Source organism: Sturnus vulgaris, chromosome 7 (genome assembly GCF_052056855.1).
Source record: "Sturnus vulgaris isolate bStuVul1 chromosome 7, bStuVul1.hap1, whole genome shotgun sequence".
In the NCBI taxonomy this organism is placed as follows: domain Eukaryota; kingdom Metazoa; phylum Chordata; class Aves; order Passeriformes; family Sturnidae; genus Sturnus; species Sturnus vulgaris.
The window spans coordinates 2,759,540-2,779,093 of NC_142249.1; the positions used below are offsets into that span (position 1 = coordinate 2,759,540).

The window sequence follows — 19,554 nt, forward strand, 5'->3', positions numbered from 1 at the left end:
GAGACCCTGAGGGGACAGGCACTGGGAGGCCATGAAGGGATGAGGGGCTGTGGAGGCCCGATGGGACCAGGCAGTGGGAAGGCACGAGGTGTACATGTGAGGGAGTGGGTGGCAGGAGGCTACAAGGTTACAGGAGGCACCTGAGGGACTGTGGTGGGGAGCCCTAAGGAAATGGGTGTCAGAGGCCATATATAGCCCCTGGGCAGCTGCCTTGTTCCTGTAACGTGTCTGCTCTGGTGCTTTCCCAAGGTATTTCACTCAGCAGGCTCTTTAAGGGGCTCCCTATAACCGGGAGTGTCACCCTGATGCTGGCCTTTCTGAGCTGCGGGCCCAGTCTGAGTTGTGGCACTGGGCGTGTGCCCACCCTGTCCTGGGCACTGGAGTCCCCTCCGCCTCAGGCCATGAGCTCGACTGCCTGGGTGCTGAGTCTTGTTCCTGTTGTCATGACGGAGGCCAAGATCCTTGGCTTTAGGCACGACTGAGTGAGACGAGCAGAGCCTTCGAGCCCAAGGGAGAACCCTGCAGAAAGGTCCTGTGGGCAAAGGGCTTTGCTGGCATTGCTAGGGCAGGCACACAGAGAGTGTGGTGAGCACCTTCAGGGTGCCACGGCTGGCTTGGGGCTGGGCGACCTCCCTGTGCGCAGGGCTGTCTCTCTGCTGTGCTGTCGTTGGCCTTTTGCTGTCGAGCTCCTCTGGCTGCCAGGAGACAAGAGCAGCCCTATAAGGAGAGTGCAAGCCCCTGTCTCCAAATCCTGAAGGGGGAAATGGAGCTGTCCCGGCCCGTGGCCAAGGCTGTAAGCAGAACAGAGCCTTTTCCCCACCCCTGACGGCTTTCTGCCTGCTGCTGGCCTTGGGCCAGCATGACCCGCTCTGCTGGGGCTGTGTCACTGCGGGGGTGGCTGCTGCCCCTGGGTTTGCTGATGAGACGTGAGGGTCACTGAGGAAAAGGTGGGTGTCCCAGGTGATGCTGAGGGGGCATTTGGTCACTGAGAGGATATTAGGGTCCCAGAGGAGGCTGCAGGTGAAAGGAATGAGAGAGATTTGTCTTTACAAATAAACTGTGGGTAAAGCTAGAGAATGAGAGATGAAAGAAGCAATGGATGGAACCATCAATTCCATAGGAAAAGAAAAAGTGCGGGTCTACATTAGAAGGGGTCTGTATTAGTACCTGTATTAGCCAATGGGGTTAGAGAGAGGGAAATGCGGCCAGGAAATGAGGATAAAAAGGAGGCTGCATCCTCTAAAAATGTGAAACTCCCCAGGGGAATGTCCCATGGCCTGTCCCTTTATTCAGAGAAAGTAACAGGACTCCTCTGTCTCTGATTTGGACATAAACCTCTGGTGTTTGTGGATTAATTTTCCTGACACAAGTGCCTCATGCATCACTCAAGGGAGGCGGATTTTCCGTGTGTCACTGACGTGTCATGATGGTCTTTGAATGCCAGGCACCTGCATGCCACTGAGGTGACAGGGGGGTCACTGAGGGGGAAGTGGGTGGCGGGTGCCCTACATGCCACTGAGGTGACATGAGTGTCATAAGTACATCTTATATGATTGGTTTTCACAAATATTAAAATGAATGCTCTATGCAGAATGTTGGAAAGCTTTGCTGAATGAATATAGTTTCTTTTAGTTCTGCTATTAGCAAAACTTAGACATAATAGTGTGATAAATATATTTCTTGGACTGTAACATGTTGATATGAAAAGCTTTTTTTCATGTAACTAACTCAGAGATTGGTAAAAAGATAATCAGGAAATTCTTCACATTCTTGGATTATCCTTTCTGGATGAAGGCGGGCTGAGGAACAGCAGAACTCTAAGGAAAGGATCCTTTGATCTCCAATAGCAGAGAGTGCACTGACAAGAAGGATCCACAAGGGGAAAAAAAAAAAAAAGAAGTAAAGATGTTGGTTTAGAGGTTGGGGGTGATTTTGATTTCTGCATGAAGGTCCATGAATATGCAACAGGTGGATGCATTTAAGAAAATGTTTTCTGAGTTAAGATGTGCTCTTGGCAGAATGCCAAGCACTGGGCCCTTGTAACCTTTGGCTTTATTGTCTCTTATTGTCTTTTATTAAACTTGTTAAAATCTACCAGGAAACTGGACCTCGTTTTTCACAATCAGGAGCCAGCCCAGAGCTTCCCAGGCCCCTCTGCAGGTTTGGTCACATCCATTCTGATCTGGCTCCCACAGCTTTACCCGAGCCCCTTGCAGTGCCCAGTTCCCTAAGGCAGAAGGGGATCCCAGGATACCACGGAAATAGTTCTGATCTGTGCTTCCTTCTAGATTGGGAACCTGACTTGGATTATTTGGAATTGCTGGTGAATGGTGCTTTGAAGGTCGTCTGAGATGCTGGAGGCAAGTTCTCAATGTGCCTTTCCTGATAGAATATGCAGTGTCACTGAGGCAAGAGCTCCCTCATGTGCCATTTCCCTTAAGATCACCTCAAGGTTGACGCATAGTGGAATCGTTGCCCTGCTCGCTTTTTGAGCCCTGATGATCCCACAGGATTGCTGTCAGTGGGAGGAAGGAGCATTTAGCTGTCAATCCTCTTCCCATGTGCAATGCCAGTGTCTCCTTCCATGTGCTCTGTGCAGCCAGGGAGAAGAGCAGAGAGGGAAGGGAAGGGCCCAGGGCTGTGCCCCGGGGCTGTGCCTTGCTGGGCTCCTTTGCTGGCCCCAGTCTTGGGGGTTGAATTTTCCCCTTTTCTTTCTGTGGAATTTTTCCCGTTGTTATGCTAAGTATTTGGAGCTACACGCAGAAGGTCGGATAGCTAAGTTAACAGTTTCTCTCGAAGGGGGGACGAGAAGGGGCAGCAGCGGAAAAGGGGAGGTGGGGTATGGGCTGTTCTCTGCTTCTCTCGCGGGTCTGGCTCGGAGAAGGATGGTCGCTAGAAACTCAGCTCTGCCACGCTGACGCCGGGAGCTGCCTTCCTTGGCTGTGCGATTTCGCAACCTCCCTGCTTGGACGCTGTCCCGCATCTCCTACTGATTGCAGCACATCCTTTTGGAGCATCAGGACTGACACTGCCCTGCGACCTGTGAGCAGCGTCTCCCCTCCGCTCTTCCCATCTGGGATCTGGAAGGTGATCTGGCTTCCCAACCCTCGTTCAGGAATGAGTCTTTGGGAGATGGTGAGGCTAGGTCAAGGCGTTACCCCTGTGACAGCTGCCAGCTCAGAGCCCAAACGTCGGCCAGCAGTGCAGAGATGACAGAAGCCTCTGTGGCTGTTGAGTTACAGGTGTGTCTGCAGGGAGGATTTCTCCAACTCCTCTGCTGGTTGCTGCACACAAGCCCGGCTCCCATGGCAGGGGTGAGTTGTGTGTCCCTGCTGACCCCACAGGCTGAGCACTGCTTTTGTGGGATCCGTTTCTGGGAAATGGAATTTTGTTGCTCTAAGGTCCTCCAAGAGGAAGGAACAAAGCTTCAGAACACAAGAAACTTCATGATTTATCCAAACTCAGGCAGCAAAAGCTGAAGGAAATGCGGCAGGGAAGACAAGGTGGGTGCATTTTCCCTCAGCCTTCTCCTGACACTCAGCAGCCAGGGGCTTTCTCTGCACATCTGGACACACTGTGCCTGGCACAGCAGGAAGTCTCACTGCCCTGCTGCTGCTGTCACACCCTGCAGGGCTGTTTCCCAGCCTGGCCTGGCTGCAGCTTCTCCCCAGCCTCTGCAGGAAGGCATTTGGCATCAGCTGCCAGGGAGCCCAAAGTGCCCCACGGGCCATGCACACCCTGAGATCCCTGCCATTTCCCGGTCTCAGGGTAGGTCAGGAGAGGTGCTGCTTTGGACAAGAGAGAGCCCTGTCATAGCCCCAAGAGCCTGGGCCTTTTCCTCATCCTTATCCATGTCTTTGGCAAGTATTGCCTCCTGACGAGGTCAATTCCCTGATATGTAATGGTTTCATCAGATGCAGCTCTACCTCTTCCTTTCTCAAGGAATGGACAGAGAGGCTCTATGGAAGGAGGCATTTCCAGAAGGAAAGGAGGCAATGCCAGGCACGGGCACAGGCAGAGGAGGTAATTGCTGTGTCAGGCTCAGCCCTGGGCATGGCTGTGTGGCAGCAGCTCTTCTTCCAGGGCCTGCCCTTGCATGGCCTGGCAGCAGCCAAAGCTGGAGGCGCTTTGGCTTCGAGGCCTCTGGAGCTCGTTCCCAGCCCCTGGGATACGGGAATGGTGCACCAAGGTCCCTTCTGCTGCAGCTGCTCCTGGAGCTGCCCTGAGTGCCCAGAGGCCCAAGGCACAGGAGCAGCCCCGAGTGGGAGCCCTGCTGAGAGCCCAGGGCTCCCGACTGGGCAGGGGCTGCACTGGGTCCTGACAGGGCCTGACTCTGTCCCCTTGGGCTGGGGGAGCTGTCACGGGGCTGGGAGGGTCAGGGTTAGGGTTAGGGTTAGGGTTAGGGTTAGGGTTAGGGTTAGGGTTAGGGTTAGGGTTTCTGCTAGTGGCTGCTGAGGGATGGGTTTGGCCTTGTCCCTGGAAGGAGCAACTGCCCAAGCAGCTGCACTGCCCCTGGGCTTTCCTCCCGGCCTTCTGGGCTTTGTTTTGTGGCACTGCCTGTGCCATGGGATGCCAAGGTGCCTGCAGGACCCAGCTGTGGGGGAAACAGAGAACATCCTGGCCGTATCCAGCGAGCTGCCAGCTGAGCAGTGGAGCACAGCACAGGCTCACGGTCCCCATTGCTCCCACACATGCAGCCAGCAACTCAACACGTCTTCCTGATTCCCAGAAGGACATTGGAAAGGGTTTCTGTCAGGGAACACGCTATTAGGTAGAGATAATGACAGGCCTCTTTGTTTTGGAGCTTGTCTTCATTTTGTGTGTCAGAATCTGGTATTGCTGGAAGAGAAAACAGTGAGTGTTTTGTTGCTCTCCCCCTCACACAGCTTCATTTGATGGCTGCTTGTAGAAAGGAAACATTCCTAGTGAGGCTGCTGTGGAGTTGTGGATGGTCAATGGTTGTCCGTATAACTCTGCTGAGGGTTCTGCTGCAGCCTAGTGCTTTAATTGGCCTCTTAATTGCTGGGCCTTGTCCGGGGGAGCCTACTGGGGCTGCAGCCAGTGCTGGCTCCCACTGAGGCTGCGTGGCCAAGAGCAGCCCCAGGAGCAGCGGGCAGAGACAAAGCAAGGTGGGGAGGAGAAAGAGCAGGGTCCAGGTTGCCCTTGGAAGGCAAATGCGCTCTGGGGCCGGCTCCTGGCCAGGGACCCTGCCCAGAGCCATGCCTTGCTCGCCGGGGCCCTGAGGGGCAGCTGTGCAGCTGGGCCAAGGTGTGCCAGCAGCTCCAGCCGTGCTGGGGAGCCTTGCCAGCTCTGGGCTCTGCTGTGCAGGAGGGTCCCTGTGTGCCAGTGGCAGCTGGGGCCTCAGACACCCCTCTCTCCACAGGAGCACTTCTCCCCCTTCTCAAGACCGGCCGACGACTTCAGTCTGGACAGACTGGATCTGTCATCTTGCATCTCCATGCACGTGTTCGTTTTCCATACCACAATTGCAATACCAGCTAAATGCTGTGTACAAGCTGCCACCAGCATGCTGAACAGGTCCCTCTGTCCCCAAAGGGACTGGCCCCACTCTCCAACCAGGGCAGGAAGTGGGGCCTTCCAGCCAAGACAGTGCTTGAGTCCAGCATCACCTTTGGGCTTCAGCTCTGGGGTCTGAGCGGTACCAGCAGCACTGGTGGAGCTCCTTGTCTGGCACAGCCAGGGCTGGGCAGGCAGCAGCTGGGCATGGGGCTCCTGATACATACAGACACCTCATGTTATCTTTGTTTTTCATTTTGAAACATTTAGGAATGTTTTTCATTTCCAGCAATTAAAAAGAGTTTTCATAGAACATAAATCTGAAATGTTTATTTCCCTTTCCCCCAACAGTCCTGTATTTGTCAAAGTAGTTTTGCAGTTATGGAAACTGCGATAATTAATAAAAGTTTTGTGTTAATCACAAAAGTATTGGGGTTTGTATAAACCAGAATACTAAGCTCTGAAGTGAAGCATGGACACTAGATAAAGGAAATTATACGATTAAATAATTCTGTTTTAAATCACCATGTTATGTTATGTTATGTTATGTTATGTTATGTTATGTTATGTTATGTTTTCCAAGTAAGTTGAATCTACTACCAGCTTACAATAACAGACTTCCTGATAGTCTTTCCTGCCTCTGTTTGATCAATGCTGCCTATCTCAAGGACCAGACTTCCAGAACTTCGCTGGTGGTTATCTACAAGGACCAGATGATGATCTGTGAAACTGACTATCGCCAGAGACTTTGTGAATTTCTATAAGGATGTTTATTCGACCACCACTGCTTACCTGGCAAAATTATGACAGCTAAAAACCAAAAATTATTGATTACGGAGAGAAACCATAGCATAAGAAAAGGCTGCAGGCCGGGGTTCGGTGGAGCATGGAGTGGGCAGTGACCCCTCACGTTCTCCAGGGCTGCATTGCTCGACCTATATCAAATAAAGCAATCTAAATTTTGCTGAATATTGAGACTTTTTTTCTCATTTATAACAAAACCTAGAATCTTTGGACTCTTCTGCAATAAATAATAAAATTGCATTAATTCTTAATGTTTACTCTTGCACAGGCTGGGCAAGGCCGGCACAGCCCAGAGGAATTATCTCGAACAGGCTCAGGGCACTTGGGTACTGAGCACTCCTGCTGGGATCCCTCCATGGGAGACACCGCCCAAAAGCTGGGAGGGGCTGCAAGGGGTAACCATGGTGGGGAAAGGGCAGAGGGGGAGAGCAAGGCTCCAGTGTGTCCTGAGAGGGCCTGACTCTGTCCCCTTGGGCTGGGGGAGCTGTCACGGGGCTGGGAGGGTCAGGGCTGGCAGTGGCTGATCAGGGATGGGTTTGGCTGGGTCCATGGAAGGAGTGACTGCCTAAGCAGTTGTGCTGCCCCCGGGCTCTCCTGCTGGCCTTCCGGGCTTTGTTGGGTGGCACAGCCTGTGCCAAGGGGTGCCAAGGTGCCTGCAGGTGCCAGCTGTGGTGGAAACAGAGAACGTCCTGGCTGTATCCACCAAGCTTCCAGCTCATCAGTGGAGCACAGCAAGGACTCATGCTCCCCACTGATGCTGGAGTCATGCACAGTGAGATAGGAACACATGCTCTAAATCCAATTTGATGGATGTTGACAACTCTTCCATGTTGTCATCACAACACAGCAGATGCCAGAGGAAGATGATAACTTCTGGAGGGTGTGCTGGTAGGATCACCACCTTCCCAGCAAGCCCAACAGGTTCCGGCCCTCCTGTCCTTCCCATGCCCTCGTGACCAGCGCCAGTGCTCCCAGTGTGACCTGGGCTTTGCTCTGCACACAGGTTTGCAGTGCAGACCATGAAGGCTCTGCTCTTCTGTCTGCAGTATGACCCTGAGGTGATGGCCATGGAGCGCAAGCGTGGCTGGGACACGCTGCTCTCTGCTGACACCCAGCACTATGCCGTGGCTCTGCTGGACAGGTGAGACCCCCCCATTTCCCCTCTGCCCCCAACATTTGTGCTCAATGCCCGGGGTGCCCCACACAGTCCCTGTGGTCATGGGCCAGAGGGCCTTGTCACTGATGGACGGCCAAGCAGACTGGAAAAGGCTGGGAGAGGGGGTGTCCAGAAGGAACTGCCTCCCAAAGTGCCCATATGACCTCCAGGGATGCTGGGGAAAGACTGGATCTCGGTGAGTCAGTGCTGGGAGTGGTTTGCTTGCCCACCTCAGTGCCTTGGTGCCTTTTCCCCCCCACCAGGGAGATGCGCCATATCTCCCTCTCCTTCTGATCTGGGATTTCCCCACCACCTGCTTGGGTGGCTCAGTAAGGAAGAGCCACACTGGGATCTGCCCTTCCTGGCATTCCTTGTGGAGGTGAGCCTGATGGCCAGCGCTGCCTCTCTGAGCTCCCTCCCAGCTCTCTGTCCTCTCGTCGCCACAGCTGCCTGGGACACTGCCCGTGCCCTGTGCTGCTCTCTGAGCCCAGCCCTGTGCGGTTCTGGGGTCCTGCCGACTGGATCCCCTTTCACTACCCTGTGCCTTTCAGGTGCTGAACTGCTTGGATTTCACTAAATGTGGTGACAGCATCCTTGAGATCATGTCAAGGCACCTGCAGAACAAGTGCAGGGAGAGACGTCGTCTGGCGCTCAGAGGCCTTGTGGTGCTCAGCAAGGATCCCTCGATGGTGAGAAGGGGGCAGGGCTGAAGCTGTACTGGGGAAAGCTGCCCCTTGGGCTGCCTGGGCTTCAGGAGCTGCAGCAGATGCTCCCAGCTCTCCTGCCTCACCTCCCTGAGTTCTTCGGGACAGACCTTTGGCCTCTGGGCCCTGCAGCAGCAGGGTGAGGTTGCAGTGCCAGCGCGGTGTTGGTGCTGCAGCCGCTCATGGCTTCACAGCACAGCACAGCCTTGTGTTCCACACAGGCCAGAAAAATGTGCAGCCTGTCTCCAAGTCTTTTGGAGCTGCTGGGTGATGCAGATGGAGGGGTGATTGGCATGACCGTCCGTGTGTTCACTAATGTGCTCCAGGACAAAGACATCCTGATATCCAGCACCACACCCCCAAGCTGGCCGAGGCACTCCTGGAGCTCTTTGACCACGTAAGGTTCTGCGTCCCGAGCCACAGGCATTGGGTGCTTCCCAGAAATTTGTGCCCTCTGCGTTTTAAGGCCTTTGCCTTGGTGGGCCTGGAGTAGTAGGTGCTTAAGTTTTTCTCTTTCCTCTAGCACAACAGCCAAGTGCAGCTGCTCTCCATTCACCTCTTCTGTAAAGTGATGGAATTGGTAGTGGATGAGGGGAAAAAGTGCCTGAAGACAATTGTTCACAAGAGCCTGTACCCACTTCTAATCTACTGCCATGATGAGAACCTGCACCTGGCAAAGATGAGGATTTGTGTGATGCTGGTGGATCACTGGGAGGGGCTCACCTGCCTCCTGCCCTGGCACCTCCAAGGCTGCAGCCTCCTCCCAGCCTCGGCACAGGGACGCGATGGTCCTGTGCCCTGAACTGCGGTGCCATCTGCACATCTCTGCTACTCTCCAGGCCTCTCCGGAAACGCTTCTTTAACCTGACTGCAGCATTGGCCTGGCACATGAGTGGCCTAACAGCACCTGAGGTACCGTCAAGGTGACACCACTGATCAATTGCCTCTGGTCTAGGGACAAGGACACAAGACTGAGGCAGGAGAATGTATCCAAAGAAAGCCAAAGCCAGCAGCTCTCCTGAAAATCAGCTTGGGCCAGGCTGGGGCTGGGCAAGGCCGTGGCCCACAGGCTCATCTGCTGAGGCCACCTTTGCACACACTGCCCACAGCCAGCCAGGGAGGAGGAGAGTTCTGGGGCTGTGGGGAACCTCTGCTCACAGGCAGTGAACACCCATCCTCCCTCACACAAACTGCCTCAGCTGAAAATTCCCCACCCGGGAAGGCCACATCCATGGCACATTCCCATGAAGGACACCTGAGGAGGTGCCAGAATCCATCCAACGGCCCCAAAGCCCTGCCCAGACTCACTGCTGAGGCCTTGCAGCAGAGCACTGCTCCTGATGCAAAGGGATGCAGCAGAGCCAGAGGCTGCTGCCAGAGCCTGTGTCAGACTTGTCCCTGCCAGGGGAGGTACCTGGGCCTTCCCACTTGGCCCAAATGTGTATGGACCCCCAGAACTCCGTGTTTGTGGGGGACCCAGAGCACCAAGAAGAAAGAGATGTAGAGCATCCACAGGAAGCCATTGGGATCCACCAAGTGGTGAGGTTTTCTACTGAATCTTTCTCTGTCACTCTCTTGCTCTCCCCCTACCTCTATTCCATTTCTGTTTTTCTCTCTTTGTCATTTTGTCTCTCTCTCATTTACTGTTCAATAGAACTATTGACTTTGGCACATGGTCTCATTTGCACCGTAATGGAGGCAGAGCCATTTCTGATCATTTTAATCAGTGGATCAGAACAAGGGGCTAGAAGCCCTCCAGTCTGGCTGCTGCTCCATGCCATTTCCACGGGGTTGGGCTGGTGAAGGGGTGCTGGGCTGTCCTGGTTTAGGGCAAATATGGGGGAAAACCTTCGGAAGGAGCCCCCAGAAAGCAAACCCCCACGACTCCTCCCCCCACCACCAGGTTCAGGAAGAATTTCCTCAGAGAGGAGTGGAAAAAAAACCTGAAAACCTGTGTATTTAACAAACTAAACACTCCTTGGCACAAAGAAACAACACCAGATGATGGAAAACTCTTTCACAGCTCTGAATGGATGACAAACTCAGAAAGTCTCTCCTGCGCGTGGTCACTCAGTTACCGGTCTCTGGCACTGGGGGATGGCTGCTACACATCACAAAATGCAGACTCCCGGTGTTTCTTGGTGTTTCCCAGGTCCCCGTCTGGAACAGGTTCTGATGGTATTCAGGAAAGGGAGAGGAAAAAAAAAAAAACAAAAACAGTCCAGGGAAAAAAAAGGACTGCCTAGCTGAACTAACTAATGAGCAAAAGCAAGGGCAAAAGCAAAAAAAGTAGGAACAAAAGGAAGCAAGCAAGAAAGCAAGCACGCGAGCAAGCCTCTCCTAAACAGAGACCATGGAGGAGGTGAGCTGACTGATAACGAGACAAAACAAACCTTCACTTTCAGATTCAGTCCTGAAAGCACAGAACATAATACCAAGCACAAACAGAACACACAATTGGGGATACAAGCACCATAACATCACCCTAGGACACCTTCTAAGTGTGACCTGAGGCATTCCCAACTCAAACAAATAAAGCCAAAGAAGTTGTCAACATTTTGTTAAACAACATAAGGCCCGGTTCAGAGTGCTTCTCGACATCTCCTCCCATCGAGTACCACATTCCCTAGCAAATATTGCACTGGACTTTTGCAACAATCTCCAAATCAACTGGCACCTACACATGCTGTATAGGCCCAGGCCAGCGACCAGGTGGAAAAGATGAATTATCTGATACAACAACAGATGGTTAAAACTGGACAAGAGGCCAACACACCTTGGCCCCAGAACCCACCTTTGGCTTTACTATGGATTTGAGTAAGATCAAGAACAAAAGACAAGCTGAATGCCTTCGAAATACTGTGTAGAATACCAGAGAAGCACAACTATCAAGGGGAAGCTACTGTACAAGTGGAGGAGGGGCATCTCCAGGACTATGTGGTCCAACTAACACAACAGCTGCAGAAAGCTAATCAACACGTTTTGAGCACATGAGCAAGAGGACGCTCCTCTCCCCAAATCCAGCCTAGGGACCATTTATATGTAAAATCCCCTGAGGGAAACTGTCTTATGCCAAAATGGAAAGAACTCTATTTAGTACTTTTAATCACTTATACAGCCTTTAAAGCTGAAAGCATTAATCTCTTGGATACTTTATTCCAGAATCAAAAGGCTTCTGCAAAAGGCAAGGGGAGTCCAAAACAAGACCTGAGAAAGAACAGGAGAAACCAAGCTGTGTTTCACATGATCATTGTCTTCCTGATGCTTCTTATCAGAATTCAAGCCACACTTGATGACTGTCACTACCATCAAGATCTTCTTGGCCTGCAAGATCCTGGTGGACAGAACACTCAAAAATATTCAGGATCTAATGGGCTAAAAGGGATTAAAAAGGTAAAAAGACTTGACGTCATTTTACGGATTAATGACAAGCAGTTGAAGATTGAGGAAAACCTGACTCCATGCCTGCCTTTCTTGTCCCACCTGAAAGTAAGATCTCTATGGCTTGTATATTTGAAACTCACAAATCCCTTGTAGATAAGATTACTACAATGACCATGTGCATCTGTGACCCTTGAACAAGTAGTGTGTGCATTCATTTTCATGTGATTTCTATCAGGACTTTTGCACTAAGCAAATAAAAATGGAAGGCTATAACCTAGTGCAAGATAGTCCTCTTCTTCTGTGACACATAGGTGGGGAGACAATCGTCATGTAGAGATATAGTAACTGAGCCCACCAGGAATCCCACCCAACAAATATTGTTTCCAAGAGCCAACTCTTGTGCAACTAGAATAATAAATCATACTGGTCGTCTGCTTAATACATGGAACAGATCTCATAGAGGATGTGCGTTTGAGAATTGAATGTCATTCTTGGGGTATTGCAGGTCATCAGGGATATTAACCAATCAACTTGGAGGGGTAGCCAGGAACATCACCATCCTATGAGGGTATATCATGCCCAATTCCATGACCACGTGATGGTGACCCAGACATGCATGGAATCCTGATAGCACAACTACATCCTTTGATGGGCTGAGCTACTCAGAATACTCAACTATTTGTACTGGGAACTTTAGTAAAGTAAGTAGCCTTTGTAATACTACCAGGGGCCAGTGTAAGGTTCCTGAAGGTATCAGAAATGGTTGCCTAAAGGCAGGCAATGTATCTGAGGAAACCACAGTTACATGCCTTGGGTACTCGACAAAGAGCCAACCTTGTCCCATCCCCCAGCATGGGAGCCTTGCCCTGTTTGTCCCCAGTCGGCCCAGCCTGGGCACTTTGGCAGTGTCCCTACCCTCCTGCTGAGGCTTCTGCTGCAGGCTGGGGAGAGGCTTTGGGAAAGCACCAGAGCAGACAGGTTACACAAACAAGCCTGGGGGCTGCTTATGGCCTCTGACACCCAATTCCTCAGGGCTTCCCACCACAGTCCCTCAGGTGCCTCCTGTCCCCTTGTAGCCTCCTGCCACCGAATCCCACAAAATCCCCCTCGTGCCTTCCCACAGCCTTGTCCCATCAGGGTCTCCTCAGTCCCTCATCCCTTCATGGCCTCCCAGTGCCCTGTCCACTCAGGGTCTCCCCCAGCCAGGCCAACCTGCCCAGCAGCAGCACTGCAGCCCCACAGGAGCTCCAGAGGAACCCGATCAAGAGGCACCACGGAGCCCTCAGCAATCCAGCCAGCAACACCCGGGCAGGAGGACACCGATGGCGGTTCCTGGCAGGGACAGGGGTCGTCGCCATCTCCAGGCACCGGTCTCGCAGGGATCCCTGAAGCTCCAGCCCCTGCCCACCCGCTCTGTCACCAGCACAAAGGCTTCAGCACAACCACCAAAGGCCAAGGGGCTTCTGGCCATTTTCCTTGTAACACCGCATGCCTGGGCAGCTTGCAGAGCACAGGCACCCTTTCCCCCTCTTCCCCGATGCCATGCGGACACTGGGCAGCAAAAGAAAGCTCCAGGGAGTCTGTTTATTATAACACATCCTATATTTATATAAGAGAGTAAAACAGAAAGGAGAACAAACTGAAAGAAAAGAAAATTCTCTGCTCGTTCAGGTGGCCCCACCAGACACAGCCTACATGCTCAGCTCTCTGCAGAGCTCCAGCAGCACAGCCAGGCACTGCCGCACAGACAACGCCGTCTCTTGCATGCCCTGCGGAATCGGTCTTGCAGCCTCCGCAATATGGAGTACGGAGCTCTCTCTAATGCACGCAGGACAAACGCTGTTTCACTTGCGAGGTTTCTAATGGCAGGGTTACTGTCATCTGCCGTGTCATCCAGAGCTGAAAGAGTGTGGAACAGAGCCACGGTAAGATCCCGGATCTGTGGGGACACCACGAGACCCCCGTGCCAAGGCTATCCCAGCCAGCTCCAGCCATGGCCAGGAGGGAGCAGGGACCACCGGGATCAGCTCGAAGCTGCTGGCCACAATTCCCCCACGTGCCCCTGAAATCTCGGTGTGCTCTGCTCACGCCGACCCCCGTCCGCAAAGTGAGCAGAGCCCTCCGCAGCCGGGCCAGGGCTTGCAGCTGCTCCTGCCAGCCCCTGCTGACAGCCCGCTGCCCTCACTCACCCTCACAGATGAGCTGCAGCTCTTCCTTCTTCCCCCTCAGGTGCGGCCCGGCCATCCCTGAGAACGAGAGAGCCTGTCACAGCTCTGCCCAGCGGCACAGCTCCCTGCCAGCGGCGCTGCCAGCCCTGTGGCCACACGCCCTCGTGGCCCGGCAGGGCTCAGCCCGGGCCCTTGCCGCATCCTGACGCCCAAGGGCACGGCTGCGACAGGGCGGCAGCAGCCCCGAGGGCAGCCGGGGCTCCACGGCGCCGGGCCCGGATGCCGCTGCCGGGGCAGCAGGCGGGGCTGGGGCCGAGCTGCGGCGGGACGGGGCGGGGAGGGAGCCCGGGCTCACCCATGAACCTGATGGCCGCCTCTCGCAGGGGCTCCTGTGGGCTCTGCAGGTACGGCAGGGCCTGGCGCAGGTGCTCGGCTGCTCGGCTCCTGTCGTCTGCCAGCTGGAGAGAGCGGCGGGAGGGAAGGGTCGGGCCGGGCTTTGTGCCCCTTTGGCAGGCGCTCCCCGCTTTGGCCGGCCCCGGCCTCCCCTGCCCGCACAGCCCTGAGGCGCGGCCAGCAGCCGCTGGGCCGGGGCTCCGTGGGCACCCGGCTCGGGCCCACAGGAGCCTGGAGAAGAGCCCGTGCGGCTCCTGCGTGCAGCCCTGGGCAGGGCCACAGCTGCCAAGCGCACACAGTGAGCACCGCGCTCAGGGGGCTTCTCCAGGCTCTCCTTTCCAGGCACTCGCCAAATCTCCACGTCTTATCCACCTGCAGCATCTGTTCAATATCCCTCCTCTTCAGGAATCTTGCAGAACAATGCAGCGTTTCCCGAGAGGCCTGGAGAGTAGCAGAGATGTGCAGATGGCACCGCAGTTCAGGGCACAGGAGCCGTGTCCCTGTGCCAAGGCTGGGAGGAGGCTGCAGCCCGGAAGGTGCCAGATCTGGAGGCAGCCGAGCCCCCTCCCAGGGGGACGCCACCAGCCCACGAGTCCTCACCTCTGCCACTTGCGGATTCTCATCATGGCAGTGGAAAGAGAGTGGGACCAGACTCTGGCGCACATGTGGCTTCAGGGCCCTTCTTTCCTCTTCCACTAGTAAATCCATTATCTCTTGAAAGACAAGCATGGAACACAGTTGCACCTGGCTATCATCCTGTATGAAAGGAAGGAGAAGAAGCCTAAGCATTGGTTCTTTCAGGCCCACCTGGGCACTGGCATAGAAATGCACAGGGCACCAAGTGTCCAGGCTGCACCCAGTGGCTGTGGCTGGGGGCCCAGAGCCTTACATTGTCAAAGAGTGGCAGGAGCGCCTCAGCCAGCTGCAGGGCGATGGGGCTGGGTATGGGGACACCGTTATAGAGAAACAAATATCTGAGTAGAACGACAGCCATCCTGACCACGTCGCTATCATTTTCCTGCAGGAGCTGCACAAGACTTTCAGTCAGGCTCCATATTTTTTTTGCCTGTATGGAACACAAGTGTGTGAAAGGCCAGCCTGCTGCCACAGGGTCTAGAGGCCAAAGGCCTGTCCTAAAGAACTAGGGCAAAGAACTAGAGAGCTGGGAGCAGCTGCCGAAGCACCCGAAGCACAGCCATGCCCAAGCGACTGCATTCCCCAGCCTCACGCTGCTGGCAGGGCTTCAGCAACTGCCCCTTTCTCACCATGGGGGGATTCTTGCTGAGCACTACGAGGCCTCTGAGGGCCAGGCGACGCCTCTCCCTGCACTCGCTCTGCAGGTTTTTTGACATGATCTCAAGGAGGATGGCCCCATATTCAGTCACGTCCAAGCACTCAAGGACCTGAAAGGCACAGGGCAGTGACAGGTGACTGGGCTGGCAGGAGCCTGTAACCACATAGGGCTGGGCCCAGACAGCAGCACGGGGCACAGGCACCATCCCAGGCAACTGTGGCTACAAAAGGGCACAGAGCTGGCCATCAGGCTCACCTCCACAAAGAATGCCAGGGCATAGAAATCCCAGAATGGCATCTCCATGCTGATCAGCCTGAGCAGGTACAATGCAATCCCAGAACACAAGGGTATGGATGAATGGTGCATTACCCTGAAAGGAGGAAAAAGGAACCAAGGCCTGAGCCAGGGGGACAAACCTCTCCCAGGACTGACTCACACAGTTCTCGTCTTTGCCCACCATCCTGCAAGGGGGCCTGGGCCATTTGGGAGGTGGCTGCTTTTGGGCACCCTCCTCTCCCAGCCTTTTCCAGTCTGCTTGAGCATTCCACAGTGACAAGGCCCTCTGGTCCATGACCACAGGTACAGGTGTGAAGCAGACCAGGCACAGAGCACAAATGCTGGGGGCAGTGAGAAGGGGATCTCACCTGGCCAGCAGACCCACGGCATAGTGCTGTGTGTCAACACAGAGCAGGGTGTCCCAGCCACGCCTGCGTTCCATTTCCATGACTACAGTCTCATACTGCATTTGGCAGAGCAGAGACTTCAGGGTCTGCACTGCAAATCTGTGTGCAGAGCAAAGCTCAGGTCATGCTGGGAGCACTGGCTCCATGCCTGAGGACATGGCAGGGACAGATGGACTGGCATGGAGAACCTGTTGGGGCTGGCAGCAAGGCCGTGCTCTTCCTGGCATCCCTTCCAGAAGGTGTCGACCTCCTCTGGCATATTCCGAGTATGGAAGAACACTTGGAAGAGCAGGTGGACAAATAGGCGGGTGAAATACACCGTCACTATATGTGGGCAGCTGGGCTCCTGGAGGATCTTCCACATCACCAGAGTTGCCTGCAAAGGACAAAGCACCCCGAGACAGCGCTCAGTGCCCAGGTGTCGGTGCGGCAGGGCCCGAGCGTGGCACGGAGAGGCCAGGGGAGATGCAGGGGGAGCACCGGGCCTGATGCCCCTGAAGGTGCCCCTAAGCCAGGATTCAGCGCAGTGCCTGAGGCAGGGAGATGCGGTGGGGGAAGGAGGGTGGAGAGCTGCTGGAGAGGCGGCTTTGGAGTGAGCAAAGGCCAGTTCCAGAAACTCACAGCCAGGGCAAAGACACGCATTCTGTCCCCATCCGAGGTGTATGTGCTATGCTCTGGCCAGTTCCCCATCACATCGAGGAGTGTCAGCTGTGCCAGCTCCGAGGTCCTGCTTGAGCACAAGATCGTCTTCCACATGGCCATAGCAGCTCTGTGGGGTCAGAGCTCTGTCTCAGGGCAGTCTCAGACACAGAACTGTGGCCTGGGCAGCAGTGGGGAGCTGAGCTGGCTGCCAGCTCTGCCTCTGCCCACTGCCCCTCGCTGGTGGCACCCAGGCAGCCCAGCCCTGTGGGGACAGGCCCTTGAGGGGCAGGGAGGGAGCATGGCAGCAGGCTCAGGGGCTGACATGCCAGGGCTGGGAAAGGGAGCAGCCAGAGGGCCCTGGAACTCTCTGTTGCTCAGACACCTGGAACAGGTTGTACAGGGTGATGGGCTGGTGAGCCCTGAGCCCTCTGGGCTGGTGGGCCCCATACCTGTCACACGATGGGGCCACATCCAGGAGAGTCACCACCACATCAGCGGGCTGTGCCTCAGTGAGATCCAGCAGGGTCTTCTCCATCCTGTGGTCAGCAGACTCATTGGTCATGAGCCACTGGTGGATGTACCTCACCATGCCAGGCACCTGCAGGAGGCACAGAGAGACTTAGAAAGCTGCTAGAGGGAGTAATGTCCCCAGCTCCCCAGAGAAATGCTTCCCTTCCCACCACACTGGAATGGCCTCAAAGGCTTACAGTGACCAACATAGCCCAGTGGCTGGAGAGCCAAGCAATTCATAGGAGGATCAAACCCTGCCCACAGGCTGCTTACTTGCTTTGGAGTGGAAAAACTCTCTTCTACAAGCATATCCATCAGGGCAGCACTGGTGTTGGTGGTGTAGATGTCACAGTTTTCCATGGACCCAATGCCCACGGCGCTTGTCTCTTCCTGCCAAATGCATTTAATGAAATTGCAAGTCCAGCAGGAGAACAAAGGGCACGAATCGAGAGCTGTTCCATGGAGTGCTCCAAGCATGGCGCTTGGCTGAGCAGTCACAGCAGGCCCAGCCCAGCTGGGGATGGCTGCAGGTACCTGTGCTGTTCTGCGGAAGAGGCCACCAGTGGGTTCCTGCTTTTGTGTCGGCTCCATGGCTGCACCTGGCAAAGAGCGAGCAGAGCCAGAGCTGAGGGGCTGCGGGAGAGGCTGGAAAACACAGCCCAGCCCTTCATTCCCCAGGCAGGGACAGCCCCAAGATACCCCAGGGGATGGAGCTGGGCCACTATAAGCTGTCTGCCTGGCTTCCTCTTCCATCCTGTCCATGGGCATGTCCACAGTGGGTGGGATAGGATGGGATGGGATGGGATGGGATGGGATGGGATGGGATGGGATGGGATGGGATGGGATGGGATGGGATGGGATGGGATGGGATGGGATGGGATGGGATGGGATGGGATGGGATGAGGTCAAGCTGTCTGCAGGCACCAGCCCTGAGGCCCAGATCTGCCACTCACCCTGCTGTTCTGACTGCAGTGTCACCACCTGTTCTGTCTCCTGTGCTGAGGCAGCTCCAGGACTTTCTTCCTCCACATTCCCCCAGGCCAGCTTGGTCATTCTTGGGGTTCTCTGCTCCATGTCAGTGACTGGATTGATGGCTAATGGCAGGAGAGTTGCCTCAGAAAACCATGAGTCAGCAAGTCCTGCAGTCGTGCCTGCAAGGCACCTGCAACACAAATCTTCTGGGAAGGCCACAGGACAGCAGGTCCTGCACTCTGGTCTCAAAGGTTCTTACCAGAAGGACGAGAGACTCCTTGTCAGGGATCGTGATCAGCAAATCCCTCAGTCTGGTCTCAAGGTCACCTGCAGGAATCACTCTTCGGAAAAGCTCCGGTCAGGCACGAATGAGTGTGCTGTGCAGGGGCTCCTCACATCACAGCTCTGGTGCGTCCTGTCCCGCAGTGTGCTCCGAGCACTGTGGTGTGGCCGTTGCACCACCAGCTCCTATGTCAGCATACATCACAAAGGGTCCTTGGACACCCTGCTCCGTTCCGTTCCATGGTAACCATGTGTCACAAAGGGCCCTTGCACACGCTGCCACCTGGCCTGGGGCTGGCCCCAGCTCAGCCAAAGTGGCCCAGGTTGGAAGAAATCCCTTGGCCCAAGTGTCTAAGACAGCCTGACAGGATCCTTAGGAACAGCTTAAGCCATCAGCAAACGCTGCCCTGCTCTGCAGGCTCAGGGCAGCAGAAGGAGCCCCGAGGGCTTCTGACACAGCTGTAGTGGGAAGGGCACAGGGCCTTCCACAGAAGCTGGCTCAGCCTCCTTGGGACACGTCCCAGCTGGTGGCCATCTGAAAGACAGGTGTCTGCTAGAGAAGGCAGGTCCCTCCCTTGGAATGAGGCTGTAAACCCCCTCTTTCCAAATTCTTATAGTTTTCCCATTAAGAGGCTCTCAGGCAAATATATGAGGATAGGAACAACAGTTCTTTACTATTATGTATAACAAGGCAAACAAACAATAACAACTATGGAATTCGTAACAAACAGAACCAGAGACCCTTTGACATCCTTCTCGGCTGAGCCGGGAAAGGATGGAGGAGAGCTTTGCTTGCCTGGCTCCAAGCAGGGCAGGGAGAGGTGGTCTCAGGATTCCCAGGCACACAAGCAGATGCTGATAGATCCCTCTTTTAGTGAGGTAGGGTGATAATAAGGTCCCAGGTCAGTGGCTGCTCTCACGAGCAGAGGCTCACCACACAGAAGAAGCAGAAGAACAACAACAACAACAACAAGAGGAACAAGAAAAAGACAAGGAACAAGAAAAAGAAGAGGAACAAGAACAAGAACGTCTGGGCTGGGTTATG

The 19,554-nt window shown here is 54.6% G+C and overlaps 1 protein-coding gene across 1 annotated transcript; it reads right to left on the reverse strand.

Annotated features, from left to right (window-relative positions):
- Positions 1-560: 560 nt before the first annotated feature.
- Positions 561-17,615, reverse strand: LOC148223079 (uncharacterized). The gene is made up of 12 exons (XM_088167492.1): positions 17,529-17,615; positions 17,327-17,343; positions 17,195-17,281; positions 15,676-15,790; positions 15,392-15,529; positions 15,016-15,192; positions 14,727-14,882; positions 14,457-14,567; positions 14,089-14,191; positions 13,374-13,464; positions 11,425-11,515; positions 561-695 (listed from the first exon to the last, which is right to left on the reverse strand). Exons 1-12 carry the CDS (start codon positions 17,613-17,615, stop codon positions 561-563), a joined length of 1,308 nt encoding a protein of 435 aa, XP_088023618.1.
- Positions 17,616-19,554: the final 1,939 nt, after the last annotated feature.